Below are 19,493 nucleotides of genomic sequence, written 5' to 3'. Positions count from 1 at the left end.
AATGAAAATCATTAGTAAACCTAAATGTGAAGTCCAAAGAGACTTAAAAATTATTCAGTGTTTTAACCAAAGTAGGAAAGGAATATATTCGACAAATATAATATGCACACCTAACTTAACCAAGGCACTGATTATACGTTGAAAGGCCAAATAAATGTTACGATCAAAGTTAACCAAAATTAAATAGAACTCAGAATTTCTTTATCAAAAAAACTTTATTTTAAAATTAATTTCTAGCTTACAAAAGGATCGCGGTAATGACAAACTTAACATTTCAACTACGTATAGACGGTATAAGTTACATGACCTCGGTCCTCATCTTCATCGACAACTTCATCGTCACTTGCTATATGAAGTTCGTGAACAGATTCAAGATCCGAATCACTCCCATTATCCTCACGATAGACTCCGAAAAATTGGTTCAGTTTACGGATTGCCTCATCCGGCAAAACGAGATTGTGTTCTCTACCTTGAGCCAACTTCGCGGCCAGTCTCTCCTTTGCTTGCTCCTCTTGAACCCGCTATAAAAAAAAAGTGAGTTGGATAGAAGCCAATAGAAATGTTAATCTTTCTTGAATGTGCACTACGTTATGTAGAAAAGGACATATCTCAAATGAGAAATTGTCGGTGGTTACCTTCAAACGTTGTTCATAATCCGCTTGCACCTCAATCGATTCCTGCAAGGATAACATCTTCGTACCCGAATGCATTATCGGTGGTGGAGTGGCCGCCGTATTCTCCCAATATTTTCCCCGTTTTCTCAATTTTTCTTTTTCCGGATCATGTACATTGCTCTTCGTAGTTTTATGAGGCAGAAACTTCTCGGTTGAAAGCGGATGATCGACAGTTTTCTCAATTAAATACAGAGCGTGCGGTTCAAGCTCAATCGAATGTGTTGAGGAAGCTTCACTGCAAACACTCCCGTTGTGTTTTTCTCTTTCAAAGGATTCGATTTCTTTGAGATCCTGTTCGGTAATCAAAGATCTTTCGGGCTTAACGTATTTCACTATTTTATCGGCAGTATAGCCTTGCGCAATGATTTTCAAGGGGTCGGTTTCTTCATCATCGTCGCTATCCAGAATTGCTTCGCCTCTGTCTTCTCGGTCCAGTTTTCCGGTCCACTCCAGGGTTGTTAGCTTTTCTTGACCGGTTGATGCAATATTCAGATCAGAAAAGAGTTCCGCAGCTTTTTGAACGTCATCACGTTGTGCCAATTCTTTGAGAATTTTGTCGTAGAAATTTTGAATACGCGCACCTTTATCTGGCAGTTTAGATATTCGTTGCCTGAAAACTCACAGAATTGAATATATTTAAAGATGATTTAATTGGGGAGTGGGCAGAAACGATTGTGGACTCAAAAATTTCTATAATCGGTTCAGTGAACATCACCCACAGGGAAATAGTTTTAAATGATTTCAATCGAGGAAAAGTTACTATAGCCTGCATAGAAATCATGACTGGTACTGACTCCCGTCCGCTGGAGATAGAGAATCACTCAAAGTATTCCGTGCTTATCGTAAAAGATAACGAAAAGGATTGAAATTTGCAAGCTAACAACCTGTAAACCTAAAATTCTATTATGCTTCAGAAGCCGTTACCATTATTCGGAGACAGACTGATTTTTCGGCTACGACCTTTTGTTTTCATCAACGGTAACATATATGTATAATCTAGCATGTACGTTGGCTCCACGATGACCCCCCCCTGAATGCAGTCCAGAAAAGACTTTCAAGAGGTGTTATTGTGACCTCGATGGGTGATCTGAACGCCAAATTAGGCCCTGAAAACACCTTGCACGGATATATGGTGTCTTGGGAGCCGTAATGATGATGAGAGGTTTATAGCTTTCTTCAGCTTCAATCGCGTCACCGTAGGCGACATATTGTTCTACAACAGAGCCTATCATAAAATCAATAGATTTAGGAGTTGTCTTCTGGATATAAGAAATAACAAAGACACTGACATCGACCTCGGGCGAAATCATGACTTAATGATCGACGAGCATAAAGAGCATGGATACCCTAAGCTCGACATGGAGGCGCGCCATAAGATCTGGCTGAATACAGAAATTTGGAAGCGGGTCAAAAAACGCAGGATCTGTTGCCGCTATGAACATAATGCGCTCTGGAACCATTCACATTATACGCCAAACGTTTGTGATGGTCGAGATGGTTGAGCACCAGCCTCTCGATGCTATTACCCTAGTTTTGAATTACAGTCGTTTTGGATGTTTGTGTTCGTATTCGCGCTGTCCCTTTGCTATAGGCTTATTACTTGCAAAGCATTTAGCGTGATGACATTGAAACCGCGAAAGAGTGAACAGAAGGAGACAGAAGCTCTCACGAATTTCAAAATCATGTACCACATCACGAATGAACGTAAAGATGATCTCAAATTTTTTAATAATCCAGTCAGGTCTTAAAATATGAGAGGACCATTTCACCACTGTTCTTAACTGTATTCCATCCGATGAAGTGAAATGACTACTCTCCGCAACATACGAGAGGATGCGATCATCTCGACTATCAATGCTCTCAACCGAGGCAAGAATGCTGAGCTGTTTGGTATTCGTAAATCCCGGGAATCAGATTTTTCCTAGAGAGTAGACTGGGATTATAGTCGTCTTGCTGCCTTTACAAGAATAATAATTAAAAGAATTCTGAAACGAATCAAAGAACACTTCGCATGCTTGATCGGCAGAAATCTGGATACTCCTGCATTAACCACATTAACACCCTCAAGATCGTTGTGGAGCATTGCGTGGCATTTAGATCACCGCTCCACATGCCACGATGAAAATAGACTAGCAATAGAATAGAATAGAACTGAAAAGTGCTTCATGTCGAGCATTGTAACAATCGCGAACTCCGTCGAACGGAGAAGCGATTTCAACAAACAGAAACAGGAGAACCAACAAGGCTATGAATTCGAGAAGTACAAACAGCAATCCTACCAGCATGGTGAAGTGACATACATCTCGGTACTCAAAGAGGAAAATCTGATTTCTGACCGTATAAGGTCAGGAGCCAATGAAATTACAGCCAAGCTGGTTAAATATGATGACGACCAACGGCATGAAGCAATCCATCGTTAATACCTGATGACTGGCAACGAGGTATTATCTATCCCATACATAGGAAGGGAGACATCACGCAGTGCAGCAATAATAGAAGCATTATATTGCCGAGGACCATCTATAAAATATTCTTCGATATCTCGCTGGGCCGGATAGACTAATACGCCCATCATCGGCCCATACCAAAAAGGCTTTCACCATCAACAACGATTTAACACAAGGAGATGCTTTATTATGCGTCCATCCAATTTGACACAAATGGATGCTTTATTATGTATCCTTTTTATCCTGGCCCTGAAAAAAGTTATCCGTGATACTGATGTAAAAGCAAGAGGCACTATCTTCTTGGAGGCCACACAGCCAGTGGCCAATGCTGACGATACCGGTATTATGGGAAGAACAACCCGAGATGTACAACCTGTCTTCATGCCGATCAAGCGGATGGCGATTGGCGCAAGATCTTGGGCTACACATTGATGAAGGCAACGTTAGCACCAAAAACGAAACCACCATAGAATAAAGCTTTGCTCTTACTGTACAAGACAATGATCTTGCCAGTCGTCATGTATTAATTGGAGGCTTGGGTTCTCAGCGAGAAAAATTGCCAACTCTTAGCTGTGTTTGAGAAAAAAATCCTCTAAAAAGTTTTTGGCCCCGTACAGGGGGATGGATAATTGCTTAGCTTACATAACGACGAAACTTTTGAACACCACAACCATCTGGTTGTGGATAAAATCCGGCCCAATAGTAGTAATAGGTTGCGGTGGACAGGTTACTTAATCCGTGTGGGTAAGAATGATCTAGCCCAAAAAGTCTATAAGGGCAATATCTGAAAAGGAAAACGTGACAGACGCTGCCTCAGATAGAGTGATGACCTAGGAAAGGATGCCAGAATAATAGAAAATATTTAGAAAACAAGTTCACCTCTTTTAATTTTATAGTTGATTAAGTTTCAATTGTTTCAGAAAGGTGTGAAGATCTTCGCAAGCAAAACAATGAATTGCATTTAGGAAGGTGTTCATAAGTACACGTCAAATTGACCAATGGAATAGAGAAGAGAACAGTTTTCTACGCAAGACAAAGGAAAAGCCAAGAAATAGAATACGGAAGCGTCAAATTTAAATATAACTCCGATGAGATCCGTTGCTTTGAAATTGCCCGCATCCAAAAATCATGACAGATTTTGCACTGTCCGGGCGACAAAGCCGTTGCAAGTTCAGAAGGTTACGTTACGAACAAGGCCGTCACTGCTCGAATGCGCTGCATAACTCCACAAATCAGTCAATGAGCAGCCGGGGGTTGACGTCCTTAATCAGTACGAAATCGTCAATCTGTAGGTCGGGAATACGTTATCGCCACTTGCCACGGAGCTGGAGAGTAGCCAAATATTCGTTTCGTTAACGGCACTAGATGTCCTGGTGAATTCGACAGAGCCAGTACATTGTCTGAGTTCTGACACCAAGAATTAATCTTCCAGGCAGACAGTCGGCTGAAGATAACACGAATTTGTTATCTGGGTTATCCCACGGAGGTGATAAGGCGGGCAATGCGCAAAGTAAGTAATCAAACCAGAGGGACTGCTTCCCCACAAAACGAGCCAGGTGGTGTTTAGCTGACTTGACCGCTGTCTTCCGTAATCCTCCCTAATGAGAAACACGTGGGGAAATGAAACGCCTGGCTAGATTCTAAAACAGCCAGATCTCGCCGAAGAATCGTGTTTCCACCGACAAAAGCATTGTCATTGTACAGATCAGCGCATCGATCTCGACATACGATGGAAGGTGTGAACGTGTAGAGAAATGCAGAAAACTAAGGCCTCCATATACGCGATGTGCACGGCACGCGTAGCCATTCATACGAAAATCGTCAAATATGTAGGAAATACGAAAACGTTTGGAGCCAAAGTGGCCACAATAATCGACCCCGATAGCTGTTGAAACCGGGGACATCTACTGTTCGATAGCTCTCTTCCGATGACGGCGACATACTGCACAGTACATGCTGCCCAATATCGCGTGCACAGCGTCTGGAGCATGATATGGAACCCACCATTACAAGTGGTGAGGGATCAGAAGAGAACCCAAAACGTTGAAGTTTGCCAAAATGATCTAAAGCGTACGTAGAAACGACCAATATGCGAATTGACACTGATTCTAATTAGCTGGGGAAGGTGATACTAGGCTTATGCCTAAAATGTCATCAAAGTGGTGAGCCAAACTGGACCCTGTCACCAAAGAAGCTGGACACATAGGACACAGCACTTCAGTTTTGTTGGGTGCTTTCATAGGCAGCAAAGCATAGCCACGACAGGGCTGAACCATATTATTCACCAATGCTGATGAAATCTGGCAATCGCAGCAGGAAAAATTATCTGTTGCGCTATTTTAAGAGACCACCTTTGTACCTGCTGCGATGAAGGTAACATGAATGTGATCATCGCAATCCTGAATACACTCGTATTCAATCGCAGCACAAGGCCGCATGCTGACGTTCGAAGAATCGTGAAGAGCCATCATGGAACCAGGAGCCATGCCTGACCATCAGGGAATGGTCAGTTAATTGAGGTTATCCAATCCATTGCGGAAAGTAATCCATGTTGTGCCGTGATATCTGAAAAAGAATATTTCAACCCAAGCCAGCTGCTCAGAGAAACTGGTTAATAATTCCCCCCAAACAATTATGGGTGCCACGAAGACAACATAATCGATAAGCCTGGCCGCCTGACTAAACACCCGTCGTTTAGCCAGATGTGACATCAAAGATGGCAGATCAGATGAATCACATCGTAAGCGAAGAATCGATGCAGCAGATTGGGCGACAGCCACTTCGGTAAGCTAGCAGAAGCGAGAAACGTCAGGTTGCCTGTTTGACTGAAGTCTCAATGGAATTCCACTTTTTTTTCTCGTAGTAACAATAATCGCTGGAGGGAGAGAGATACTATATCCGGCATGCGGCTGACGATAACTAAATTCCATCGGAATATCACGGCTAAACATGTCTACTATCAGCAAAAGGCTTCTAAAATAGTCATAAATAACAGCATATAACTTGATGTCATCTAACGCACTTAGAATGTAGGCCATATTTGAATGCGAAAAAATGCCCTCTAGCATTCTTTAGTAACCATGAAAAGGGGTTCAGTGGCGTACATAACCGAAGAGGACTCAATGAACCCATCTGGAAGATGTCTCGCCATATGCGGCTGAGCTCAAAGATGATCGCACTAACAAGGCAATATTCCGCCCTTCCATGACTGTCTCCATGATAATCAATATAGCAAACTAAAGAGGTTTCTTCGACCTTCAATTGCCTGTCCTGCAACTACCGAGTCAATAATGTGTTGCTCTTTGCAACCCCTTGATGCAACTCGATAGTGCTTCTGCTCCTCGGACAGAATATGGTGCGCATTGCGCCTTGCACTAATAATTGGTGTAAGGATTTTGTAATGGGTTGCTGAGCAAGTAATCGATCTTTTGTCCTGTCCTTTTATGGAATAAGCTAGATAGACGCCGCAGTGAGAATTGGTGGAAATTCCCCCGGCCGACTGGTATATGCCATGTGCTAACCGGCCATACTTACTGGTGAACAGATCAAGACCCCTCCAGTTCTTCGGGCTGTTTATGGCTGGTGGAACATGTGCGATAATTTCCGAAAAATTCATGCCTGGCTCAGTGGCATGGCTGGTGCCTTCGGCGGTAATCCACTAGGCATGCTGGACTGGTAACCCCCACTCGAATATTCGTTTGCTTTCGTTGCAGAAAATGCCACTGTCTGTTTACTCTGTTGGGATTCCATGAGTGATCTGAAAAAAACCGCCGGTTCCTTGCGTACGTTGGAATGACTTTCATCGTATCGTCGCAGCCGACTACAGAAAGTTTCCGGTTGAGTGTCTCCAGAACTTTAACTACGGGGTTGGCATAGTTCTAGTAAAACCCTTGCATTTTATTTTTCACCGGGCTGCCGATATTACCACTACTGAGTTGGGTTCGTCTAGTAATGTCCTGCCTAAATAAGTCTCGCTGGCGTTCCAAACAAGCTTTGCATGGTAGATGAAAGCAAATCTTCTAACAACAAGTGACTGTAGTTGCAGCATTATTGATTTAAGATGAGATCCTTGGTTTTGCTAGAAAATATATGAATATCTGGTCTATACGAAAGGAACAGAATTCAACAGACGCTGTTTGGAATTCATCCCGAAACTCTGCGGAGACTTCCGCCGGACAGCTTCCTCAGTGAGTAGTCTGAAGGACTACAAAAGCCTTGCACTTTCCCCACCCAACCCTGGGATGCTGCGGTGACCTACAATCATACAGACTGATGCTATCCATCCTTTTTCTTTTCACAACCGGGTTTAGGACCATCTACGGCACAGTATTATTAGTCGGCGCAAAGTCAATTCATTTCTTTTAGGTGATGTGAAGTGAATTCGTCAAGCAAATTTGTGTTTTTTTTTGTTTAAGGATTCGTCCAACCACCCACCCCCCACATATAAGAGGGAAATGGATGGCACAATAATTGTAGTCAACAGAGATGCTGAAGATGAAGCATCAACATATGATCTTCATAATCACCTGAAGAACGTTATCATAAATACGGCCACAAACATACTTGGCTCCAAACGCAAAAAGAGTCGAAACAGCTAGATCGATGATGAATATAAGCTAGCAACGGAACGAAAGACTACTGCATACCGAGTAATGTTGTATTCTCAAACGACGCCGGCACGCACGGAGACTTATCACGAATTCTGGCGAGCGGAGAAGCGACTTCACAGACAGAAAATGGAAGCCTAGGAGAACCAACAGGTCTGTGAACTCGAAAAGTAGAGGGAAGAATCGCACAAGGCGCGCAGGTTTTACCAACAAGTCAGCAGGATGAAGCCTTATACATCTCGATGCTCATCCTGCCGAGACAAAGACGGTAATCTGATTCCCGACAGAATGGGCATATTGGAGTGATGGGTTGAGTATTTTGATGAATTGCTCAACAACCAAAACATCGACGAGTTGGAGGCCCCGTCAAGTGAAGTCGACGGACAAATGCTGCCACCACCAAGCATGGAAGAAACAGTCCGTGCAAATCAGCGACTTAAAAGCCATCAGTCGCCAGGAGCCAGCGACCAACTACACTAAGCGGCATCATCAAGTGATACTCAAGGTGTGGGATAGCGAATCAATGCCTGACGACTGGCTAAAGAGACATTATCTGTCCCATATATAAAAAGGGAGATATCACACAGTGCAGCAATTATAGAGGTATCACGTTGCTGAGTACCATTTATAAGATATTCTTCGCTATTTTGCTAGGTCGGATAGCCCCATACGCCCAGAACATCATTGGCCCATACCAAAGAGACTTCACTCCAGGCAAATCAGCGACAGATCAGATTTTCTCTGCGGCAAGCGATGAACATCAGTTGTGTCATCTTTTCATCGACTTCAAAGCCGCCTATGATAACATAGTCAGGGTAAAACTGTACACGGCCATGAGAGAATTCGGTGTCCCGACGAAATTGATAAGACTGACTAGACTGATCCTGACCAATGTGCGAGGCCAGATAAAACCAGCAGGGTCACTCTCGAGACCATTCGACATCAACAACGGTCTAAGAAAATGGGATGCCCTAACATGCGTCCTCTTTAACCTGGCCCTGGAAAAAGTGACCCGTGATGCTGAGGTAAATGCGAAAGGTACGATCCTCTTTAAGTCCACCCAACTACTGGCTTATGCTGACGATATCGACATCATGGGAAGAACAACCCGAGACGTACAAACTGCCTTCATCCAGATCGAACAGGCGGCGCGAGATCTCGGGCTACACATCAATGAAGGCAAAAAGAAATATATCGTGGCAACATCAGCACCAAAAACCAACCAACCAACAACATCAAACCGAACTGGGCAACGGGAAGAATAAAGATAGGGAGTCTATAACTTTGGGACCGTTGATAATTTCTCCTATCTGTGGTCGAAAATCACAACCGACGATGAAATCCGCGCACGGTTGTTGGTTGCCAATAGAGCTTATTTCAGTTTACAAAAACTGTTCCGCTCTAACCGTCTCACAGAGGATCAAAGCTCTTACTGTACAAGACTATGATCTTGCCAGTCCTCATGTATTCCTCGGAGACTTGGGTTCTCAGCAAGGAAAATTGCGAACTCTTCGCCCTACATGAGGATGGACGATTCCGTAGCCTATAGGTTGCGGTGAGCGGGTCACTTAATCCTTATGGATGAGTAGAAAAAGAAGACGAGGCAGACCCTGCCTGATATGGAACGCTGGCGTAGGCAGGGACGCCAGACAGCTTTTAGGTCTATTGAACTGGTGAACTTCGGCGCAAATCCGGGATGTTTGGAGTTCCTTATTAACCCAGGCCTAGACCGGATTCCGGTTGTTACGCCGTCGATGATGATTCGCAAAAAAAGTAGAATACGCGGTCATAATAATTGGGCAAGGACAAGGTATAATAATAACCCTAAAAAATCACATCCAAGCAAGATTAGATGTAGGAGCAAATCGACTAAGGATGCGATCCCTCTTGGATATTCTCTCGAGAGAGCGGCATACTAGTCAGGAGTCAGGTATTCTCCGGTTCATATTTCAGGTTTTTGCTGCGATGCCAACACATCCAGTCGTGGACACCAGAAGTTCTGCTAGTGACATGAGAGGGAATAAGGTTTCACCCAACGTAACCGGCTTAATCTTGGAGTCAAACTATCACAGGGCCGTACAAGCAGTTGTCGACGGGGCACTTTTGTAGGGCTGCAGCTGTTCTGGGATAGCTTTACCCTTGTGGTCGACCAAATTAAAAAGTAACTGCTAGCAAACAGATAATACTTCGGATTCAGTAACTTCAAATTTGCACAGCCTCAATAATTTCAAATGCGTACAACCTACTTGTTCTCAAGAAGTTTCATTTGCCGATCACGAAGTTCGAGTAGCTGCGGCCGAGTTAATTTGGTTAGATCTTGCGTGTATGTATCTGCCTTCGAAGTGGGTAATTCACCCGGTATTCTTGTTAGTTTTGGCCGTGGAATCATCTTAAACTCTTTACAATCTATTTCGCAACCACCACACAGAGCAACTCCGTTGTTTACAGAACTAACCACACTTAACAGCTGTCTTCTGACATGTATGACCAGAATGTTCCAGTGTGAGGAATGAACATATGTAATTAGCAGGAATATTGGAATTGGGAAAATCAAACACATGATTACATGCATGTCGTCCATACTTTCAATCTTAAAATTTCGTTGATTAGGGAATCGATAGAAATATAATATCTATTTGCAGACCTTTAACAAAATGCGTAAATTACTGCAAATAATGATGAATCTGGAATATGAAAGAACGGAAATTTCAAGATTGATGAAATGCGTTGTTTTTTAACGCTCACTGTAGTAATCTTTCAAGGAAGCTTCAGCACTTCCAGAGACTTTTTATAAACTGACGTTTTGCCACACACTCGTTACGTCAAACGCCGACCATTCACCGTCTCTCGCACGACGTTTGGGTACGTGTACGGGCTCTGGACGTGGTTTGCAGACGTTAGTTATCAAAATAGAAACTGTCATTTAATTTATTTATTATTTATAACTTCGCTGTGATCTGATAAGTAATAAGTAAGTCACTCACTTTACTTTTAGTCAATGCCTCCCTCTAACCTCTTTCCTATTCGTAGCCGCGACGATGACGGTGCCGGAGGATCTTCTCTCGAAATTCATATCGCTTGGGATGAGCGAACAGAAAGCCAAAGAAACGCTGAAAAATGTGAATGTTACCAAGAACCTGCAGGCGGCATTGCATGAAGCCCGCGGTCTGGAACTGGGCGAAGGAGTTGGAATGCTCCTCTATCATATGGCGTCCAAGATTAAGCCGCAAATCGCGGATGACCTCCCGCTGCTCGTCAAGTACATCGTCTCTAGAAAGTTGGACTCGACGATGCGCATTGATGTGGCCCTTGACTACTTGCTTTCTCACGGTCACAAGAAAGATGCCATCAACACAGATGAGTTCGAGAAAGAATGCGGAGTCGGAATCATTGTTACGCCAGAGGAGATCGACCGAGCGGTCGAGGCTCAAATCAAGAAGAATCGCGATGCGATCTTGGAGCAAAGGTAAGTGAAAGGAACTGATGTAGACAGTTAGAAATTAGTCTTACTGGAACTTGCGATGATTGAAAATTGTATCACTATTCGTTGCCCGCTGGCAGCTCCATCCGATTTGGCCACCACAACACACGCTTGGGTGGCGTCCAACATATCGACTACTTTCATGGAAAATCGATTCCCCGTGACTCTTAGGCATTAATTTGTCCCGATTTAGAGGGCTTGCAGCCCCTTGTTTGCATTGAGCAGATTAATGTAGCCTCGAGAAAGGCGTCTCTCACCTTGCTCCAAAGTTAAAAATTCCCAAAACGAGGAGAGGAGCCCATGGACCAGAAAAGTGAAAAGCAGTTTCTCTCCAATTGGCCCGGTCCGCCATTAAGTGGATGGCCGATTATTGGCTCCCTTCATTCCAAACAAGAAACAGGGTCTAGTGAGTCGATGTGGCTGGCTTCCGAATTCTTGAGATCTGGATCCTTCCGAAAACTGCGATGTGTGTAATGTGATCCTGCCGCTGGGCTTCCTTTATTTGGGTAGAAGTTTCCTACAGCGCCGCATGTTGATGTCATCCTGAATGCACTTTATTCTAGAATAATTTGGCATAATTGCAAAATTACAATTCATCATCAACGGCGCAACAACTGATATCCGGTCTAGACCTGCCTTAGTAAGGAACTCCAGACACCCCGGTTTTGCCCCGAGTTCTACCAACTCGATACCTCTAAAAGCTGTCTGGCGTCCTGACCTACGCCATCACTCCATCCGTCAAAAATTCTTCGGAGGATTCTTCTCTAGAACGCGGCCAAGAGTTGGCAATTCTTCTTGCTAAGAACCCAAGTTTCCGAGGAATACATGAGGATTAGCAAGATCGTAGTCTTGTACAGTAAGAGCTAGCATAGGATAGGGTCAATGGTGAGACGTTTCGAGCGGAACAGTTTTTGTAAGCTGAAATAGGCTCTGTTGGCTGGGGGGCCAAAATTCTTCGGAGGGTGCTCCGTTAGTGTAGGCTAGTAGTTGGGTGGATTTGAAGAGGATGATACCTCTTGCATTGACATCTGCATCGTGAATCACTTTCTCCAGGGCCAAGTTAAAGAGGACGCATGATAGGGCATCCTTTTGTCTTAGATCGTTGTTGTTTAGGATCTGCGGGATCCTAAGTCCCCATCCACTTGATGGTGGACCGGACTAAATGAAGAGCAACTTACTCGCTCGTTTTTTAGTCCATGGATCCCTAGTTTGGAGCGTAGCACCCCAAACATTAAGAATCGAAAAAATCAAAAATTTGACTGACGGTTTCGTCCAGGACAGAGGCAACTCATCAGACGCTGCCTCACCTCTGCCCTGGGAGCAGCGTGACCAAAAGTGCCAACAGGTGGAAAGACGCTCCCTTTTATCATCGCAAAAACACGACAAGGTTGCGAGTTATATTGGACTTAAAACGCCAGTCGCGTCTGATGAGTTGCCTCTGCCCTGAACGAAACCGTCAGTCAAATTTTTGATTTTTTGGATTCTTAGATCGTTGTTGATGCTGAATGGTTTCGAGTGTGATCCTGCTGTTTTTATATGGCCTCGGATGTTGTTCAGAGTCAGCCTAGTCAGACTTATCAATTTCGTTGGGATGCCCAATTCGCTTGCCGCAGAGATAAAATCTGATCTGTTGCCGATTTGCCTGGAGTGAAGTCTCTTTGGTATGGGTCAATGACGTTCTGAGCATACAGGGCTATGCGATCTAGCAAGCTAACGAAGAATATCTTATAGATTGTACTCAGCAACGTGATACTTCTATAATTGCTGCACTGCGTGATATCTCCCTTTTTCTGTATGGGACAGTCGCCAGTCGTCAGGCATTGATTCGCTGTTCCACACCTTGAGCATCAGTTGATGATGTCGCTTAGTTTAGTTGGTCGCTGGCACCTGGCGACTGATGCCTTTTAAGTCGCTGGGTTGCACGGACTGTTTCTTCCATGCTTGGTGGTGGCAGCATTTGTCAGTTGTCTTCGGTTAACGGGACCTCCAACTCGCCGATTTTTTGGTTGTTGAACAGTTCATCAAAATACTCGACCCATCGCTCCAATATGGCCATTCTGTCGGAATTCAGATTTTCCTCTTTGTCTCCGCAGAATGAGCATCGAGGTGTATAAGGCTTCATCTTGCAGACTTGTTGGTAAAACTTCCGTGTCTGGTGCGGTTGTTCCCTGTACTTTTCGAGTTCACAAATCTGTTAGTTTTCGCGTCTCCGCCCGACGGAGTTCGTGATAAGGCTCTGCGCAATCGTTCTTTGGAAATGCAACATTACTCGGTATGCAGGTTCCGACTTTTCTTGCGGCTGAAGCCAAGTATGTTTGTAGTCGTATCATTGATAACGTTCCTCCGGTGGTTGTGAAGATCATTTGTTGATGCTTTATCTCTAGGACATCTATTGACTGCGATTATTGCGGCATCCATTTCCCCCTTATAGGTGTTAGGGAGGACTGTGTTGTGAATGGCTTCAGTATTGACTCTACCTGATCTCCGGAGGGGATTGTAGGCGGTGTTGTAATTCGAGCCCGGAGCAGAGCACTATGCCAACTAGATAATGATCCGAGTCAATATTGGCCACCCTATATGTTCTGACATTTATCACGTCGGTTTTCCGTGTAGGGTTGTCAGCCCTACCCAGCCCCAACCTGGAGGACCAGTTAGTACAATTTGTCCTACACTACCCTTTTACCGCTACATCTAAAATCTAAATCACAATTGATTAGTGCAATATGAAGAATAAATTCAACGACTCGTAAGTCACAGTTTTCAGCCCTCTCTTGGTAATGAAAGCCATCAAGCGAACCCGATCATCTGCTTGGAAGGGTATGGAAATGTTGCTTAATGAGGCTGAATCCACCTTTGATGCAGCTATTGCCGGCATTCACTTCATTGGCACACTTCCCGAGAACACTCCAATCTTTTTAGTGGATCACGTATAAGCCCGGAACAAGCCATTCATCGGAGTCGCTAGAAAAAGAGTTCCACTGCACAGCACAGCCAATAGCAGAATTGTCACCTTTATTTCAATTATGGGTAACGTGATCTATTCGCTAATACTTCCATCACCTTCCAAAAAGGACGAAGGAATCTAGAATAAAGAATAATAGACTCTTTACTCTCTATACTGTTGCCATTCACCCACGGAAATCTTGGCAATACGAGACCTTTCCTAGAGAGTGGGAGGGGAGGGGAGTGGGAGATGCTCGTCAAGTTCCCAAAAAAGGGGATCCGTTTTGAATGTTACAATTGGAGGGGTATCTGCGTGCTCCCTGCCGTTCCAAAAATAATGCTGGAACGCATCAGAGAACACCTCGAAAGCTTGATCGACAGAGAACAGGCTGGTTTCCGTTCTGGATCCTCCTGCATTGATCAGATCAAGACCCTGCGTATCATTTTGGGGCAATGCGCGGAATTTAGATCTTCGCTGCACCTGCTCTTCATCAATTTCAATTGTGTGAACAGGGAGTGTACCTGGAGCACTCTACGCAGGAAGGACATTGCAGAGAAACTAATAGCTATTATCAGAGCGACATATGAAGGCACTAAATGTCATAGTAAAATCTCGGAAGATTTTAAGGTCGAGAGTGGAGTCCATCAGGCTTGAGTCCTGTCACCGATATGATTTCTTCTTGTTATCGATTACGTGCTTCATGCTGTCTTGTCCGGAGGACGTGGAGGAATTCAATGGACAATGATATCTTTCCTCAAATACCTCAGCTACGCTGATAACATGTATTTGATCTCTCATCGGGTCATGGACATTGACCAAATGGCTCTGGATTTGAGAGAGTTGAACTGAAGATAAACACGAACAAAACCAAGTTTCTCAGTCTAAACGCACTGTCAATATCTGCATTAATGGGCAGATCATCGAAGGCGTCGATCAATTGATACATCTAGGAAGCGTTGCTTCTGCCAACGGTGGCACCGAACTGAATGTCGGATGTCATTAACAGCGCTAGATCCGCTTTCGACCTTCTGTCTAAAATCTGGAAATGCAGTTATCTCAACGCTAAGATCAAAGTGAGGCTATTCTGTGTTGGTATATGAGAGTAGCACATGGAAGGTGAATTCCACTGTTACTCAAAAGTTCCAAGCTTTCGTCAATATTTGTGTGCGTCGTATCATCGGAGTGCGGTGCCCTGGCACTGACTCGAACAAAGAACTTCGTCGGCGCACTCGTATGCACTGTGATCGAAAGAGGGAAAAGATAGTGGATATATCACACACTAAGGAAAGGCGGCAATCGCATTGGGGGCTACGCCATGCAGTGGAATCCACTCTCGCGATGGCCGGCGAGTGGGTCGCCCCAAGAGCACTTTGCGCGGAACAGTAGAAGAGAAGTGTGAGCGTCTCGGGAAGTCGTGGGAGAAGCTGAAGGGCATTTCAGGTAACTGGGAACGATGGCGCATAGACGTGGTTGACGCACCATACCCCGCCAAGGGGTAAATAGCAACCATATATTCACCCCTTGATGAGGCATAGCACGTCAATCACGCCTACGAGTAATGGCTTGAGTAGCTCGCCTATTTGCAGGGTGCTACAGGTCCAAAGATGTTGCCATGTTAGGAGAGACGAGGGACAGTCGGCACGGTGAAGAAACTAGATTGGAAAAAATTTAGGATTTATCTGAACGTAGAGGAATTGAGGTTGATTTGCAAATACATAATCATTTGCTCTGATTTGGTCCTCGGATGTTGAGCGATGTTGAAAAACCACTCCAGCGCGGGACACGTTCGAAGCGACAAGAAATTCGAAATGTTTATTCGGTTCCCGACCACAAAATTATTCTCACCCAAAACACACCTCAGGACTTGATATACCTGAATGGGGATAAATCAAGCGTTATGGTCGAAGCATATAAAAGAGCTAAAGATTCCATATTCATACTGATATTGTCACGGACGGCTTTTTAGATAAACATGCCAGGTTTGAAAGGTACGCAAACTAGTAGATAAAAAGTAAAGATAACAGAGTTCAGCGGCACTATCTCACCGTCAATGTGGGAGTTAATACCCTTCGGAGGTAACATTAATATTTAATTTAGTTTATGAAGGCTTGGCAGTAGGTTGGGACAAGAGATCAATGATGATTCAAAATAAGATTCGCCAAACGTGTAATTGGGCCTTAGGATCTACGATAACATTATTCCAAAGGATGGGAATTTTTGGACTGCCTGTGTAGTAATCAACTCTAATGGAGAAGACGGTTTTTAACGCTTCTCACAGGACATCGAAAGGCTTATTGCCAAGGATTCCTTTCGTCACAGCGCACATAATAATCTGTTTCTCGTACTTTGCCGATCGGTCCGCGCTTAACCAGGTTTGCGATGTCATTTTGGGATCTGACAGACAACTTTACCAGCGACGAAGGTAAAGGCACTTTTGATAATGCAATGCGCACCGGTACTGTCGGGTGAGGTAGTCAGAATTCGAACCGTTCGGCCAGCAAAAGAACTTCACACAGCTGGACATCACCTGGAGCGCGAAAACGGCGTGTAAAGACACATAATTGGAAGTAGGCGACCTCAATGATGGTCTGTTTCGAACAGATGTCGAGACAACTCCTAAATCTAGCGAGGATATGCTTTCCATAGTACAAAAACAAAGTACCAGAAAAGCGAGAGAAGTACTCTTCAGAAATCCAAAATCTTACTACGCTTAGGTACAGAATTGTTCGGCTTATATCGCCGAAATCGTCACTCATAGTCGAGAAGGCAAGCATCCAAAAACCTGTTGTAGGCGTGAGATCTGCCTCTATAAAAAGTGCTTTCGCTGTTGCTTCGTCCTACCAATTTCAGTGGGACAAATTTTTACAGTTTCATCAACTTTACATTCCAGTGCTTAATTCCTACCTTCATCAGCGTTCATTCATTTTCTTTTTTCTCTTCCTTTATTAGATATCGTTTCAATGTCGGCAAAATAATGCAAGAAGTGCGCGCTGAGCTAAAATGGGCTGACGGTAAAGCTGTTAAAAATGAAATTGAAGTTCAAATCTTTGATTTGTTGGGCCCGAAAACCGAAGAGGACTTAAAACCACTTTCGAAAGCAGATAAGAAAAAAGAGAAGCCTGCTAAACCTGCAGTAGAAAAAGTTACCGCGGATACAACGAAATCCAGTGAAGACAAGGAAAAGGATGGTGCAAATACAATCGCTGAGCTCATGAAAACGAAAGTTCATTTTCACGCTCCCGGAGAAAATCACAAAACAGATGGTTATGTTGTCACCGAAGAGACCGAACGACTGCTCAAAGAACATTTGAAAAGAACGGGAGGTAAGGTTCGAACACGTTTCCCGCCAGAACCGAATGGAATTTTGCATATTGGCCACGCTAAAGCCATCAATATTAATTTTGGTTACGCCGCTGCTCAGAATGGTGTCTGTTTTCTGCGATATGATGATACCAACCCAGAGAAGGAAGAAGAGAAATTTTTCGTTGCAATCAAGGATATGGTTGAATGGCTGGGCTATAAACCATACAAAATCACTCATTCTTCTGATAACTTCCAACAATTGTACGATTGGGCCGTGCTTCTAATCAAAAAAGGATTAGCATACGTTTGCCATCAGAAAGCGGATGAAATTAAAGGATTCAATCCACCACCAAGTCCATGGCGTGATCGTCCCATCGCTGAAAGTTTACAACTCTTTGAAGACATGAAAAATGGAAAAATAGATGAAGGCAAAGCAACACTTCGAATGAAGATCACTTTGGAGGAAGGTAAAGCCGACCCCGTTGCGTATCGAATTAAATTCATCCCGCATCATCGAACAAAAAGCGATTGGTGTATTTATCCCACCTATGACTATACTCATTGCCTTTGCGACAGCATTGAAGATATCACGCATTCATTGTGCACGAAGGAGTTCCAATCGCGACGCTCATCATATTATTGGCTGTGCAATGCTCTCGGAATTTATTGCCCCGTACAGTGGGAGTATGGCCGATTGAATATGAATTTTACGGTTGTGTCGAAACGCAAGATAGGCAAACTCATTTCAGAAGGAGTAGTCAATGATTGGGATGATCCACGATTGTTCACTTTGACGGCATTGAGACGAAGAGGATTCCCGGCAGAGGCGATTAACAACTTTTGTGCTCAAATGGGCGTGACTGGAGCTCAGGTAAGATAAGCTGTGTTTACAAAATTATCCATTTTCCTTATCGGATATACTTGAAGAATTAAAGCTAAACATTGAATTTCGAATATTAATTATCAACGGAGAGTAACGCTGACCATATTGCCTCATAGAGTACAGTTATGGCCAAGAAATAGAATTCTCTGACACATTTCAAGACCTAAATCTAAATTTTTTCCAGGTGTCCGTCGACCCTGCCATGTTGGAAGCATCCGTCCGAGACGTTTTAAACGTTAGTGCACCACGAGTTCTAGCAGTCCTAGAACCCCTCAAAGTTACCATCATCAATTTTCCGTATGAAAACCCAATTGAACTCGACGTTCCTGACTTCCCTCAAAATCCCGAAAAAGGAACTCACAAAATCACCTTCGACCGTGTGATCTACATCGAACGCAGCGACTTCAAATTAGAACCAGAGAAAGGCTACCGGAGATTATCGCCAAACCAAACAGTTGGACTTCGTCACGCCGGTCAAGTTATCAAAGTCACAGAAATTAAGAGGAACTCTGCGGGAGATGTCACAGAACTCCTCTGTACATGCGAAGCTGCCGAAAAAGCAGAGAAACCAAAAGCTTTCGTCCAATGGGTGTCAAAGCCTGTCGAAATCGAAGTTCGACTGTACGATTTACTGTTCCGACATAAAAATCCGGAAGATGCAAACGAGGTGCCTGGCGGATTCTTGAGTGACTGTAACCAGAATTCTTTGACGATACTAACATCATACGCAGATGCTTCGGTATCGACGGCGAAAGTTTATGATAAATTTCAATTTGAACGCATTGGATTTTTCTCAGTTGATCCGGACAGCACTAAAACGCATCTGGTTTTCAATAGGACTGTGACGTTGAAAGAAGATGTTGGTAAAAATTGATAAAAAATGTCATGTCTTTATAGTGAATGGAGAATAAACGATACGTAAAGCTTTTCTTATACGGAAATATCGTTGGGATTTTTTTTAGAGTTGTACTGGTTTTCTATTGGTTGAAGAAGTCTTGAACCGTACCCGCTTCTTGACGGTTCGCATCGATTGGGCAGAAAACGTCCTTCCATGCTCGAACCCCGTCTTGGACCGAACCTGCCTGTTTTTCTAAATTTGACTAGGCTTTTGTCCAAGACAGAGGCAACTCATCAGATGCTGCCTCACTTCTGCC

The 19,493-nt window shown here is 43.9% G+C and overlaps 2 protein-coding genes across 2 annotated transcripts; one reads left to right on the top strand and one right to left on the bottom strand.

Annotated features, from left to right (window-relative positions):
• Window positions 1-196: 196 nt before the first annotated feature.
• LOC119658908 lies at window positions 197-10,204 on the bottom strand. The gene is made up of 3 exons (XM_038066714.1): window positions 9,975-10,204; window positions 636-1,284; window positions 197-521 (listed from the first exon to the last, which is right to left on the bottom strand). Exons 1-3 carry the CDS (start codon window positions 10,115-10,117, stop codon window positions 279-281), a joined length of 1,035 nt encoding a protein of 344 aa, XP_037922642.1. The 5' UTR covers window positions 10,118-10,204; the 3' UTR covers window positions 197-278.
• A 342-nt stretch (window positions 10,205-10,546) lies between these two features.
• Window positions 10,547-19,274, top strand: LOC119659726 (probable glutamine--tRNA ligase). Its single transcript, XM_038067983.1, has 4 exons — window positions 10,547-10,699; window positions 10,759-11,194; window positions 17,103-18,327; window positions 18,524-19,274. The coding sequence occupies exons 2-4, from the start codon at window positions 10,767-10,769 to the stop codon at window positions 19,211-19,213; spliced, it is 2,343 nt and encodes a 780-aa protein (XP_037923911.1). The 5' UTR covers window positions 10,547-10,699; window positions 10,759-10,766; the 3' UTR covers window positions 19,214-19,274.
• Window positions 19,275-19,493: the final 219 nt, after the last annotated feature.

Source organism: Hermetia illucens, chromosome 6 (genome assembly GCF_905115235.1).
Source record: "Hermetia illucens chromosome 6, iHerIll2.2.curated.20191125, whole genome shotgun sequence".
Taxonomy (NCBI): domain Eukaryota; kingdom Metazoa; phylum Arthropoda; class Insecta; order Diptera; family Stratiomyidae; genus Hermetia; species Hermetia illucens.
Note: the sequence above shows the minus strand (reverse complement) of the source record. Positions and strands in the feature narration are given on the sequence as shown.

What these genes read in the sequence shown, in the direction of transcription:
- LOC119658908 (XM_038066714.1), bottom strand. Translation starts at nt 10,117, where the DNA reads ATGATTCCACGGCCAAAACTAACAAGAATACCGGGTGAATTACCCACT. An exon ending in ATGAAACTTCTTGAGAACAA is followed by an intron (nt 1,285 to 9,974) that starts GTAGGTTGTACG and finishes GTGAGTTTTCAG; the next exon opens with GCAACGAATATCTAAACTGC. An exon ending in ATTATGAACAACGTTTGAAG is followed by an intron (nt 522 to 635) that starts GTAACCACCGAC and finishes TTTTTTTTATAG; the next exon opens with CGGGTTCAAGAGGAGCAAGC.
- LOC119659726 (XM_038067983.1), top strand. Translation starts at nt 10,767, where the DNA reads ATGACGGTGCCGGAGGATCTTCTCTCGAAATTCATATCGCTTGGGATG. An exon ending in GATGCGATCTTGGAGCAAAG is followed by an intron (nt 11,195 to 17,102) that starts GTAAGTGAAAGG and finishes TTCCTTTATTAG; the next exon opens with ATATCGTTTCAATGTCGGCA. An exon ending in TGGGCGTGACTGGAGCTCAG is followed by an intron (nt 18,328 to 18,523) that starts GTAAGATAAGCT and finishes AATTTTTTCCAG; the next exon opens with GTGTCCGTCGACCCTGCCAT.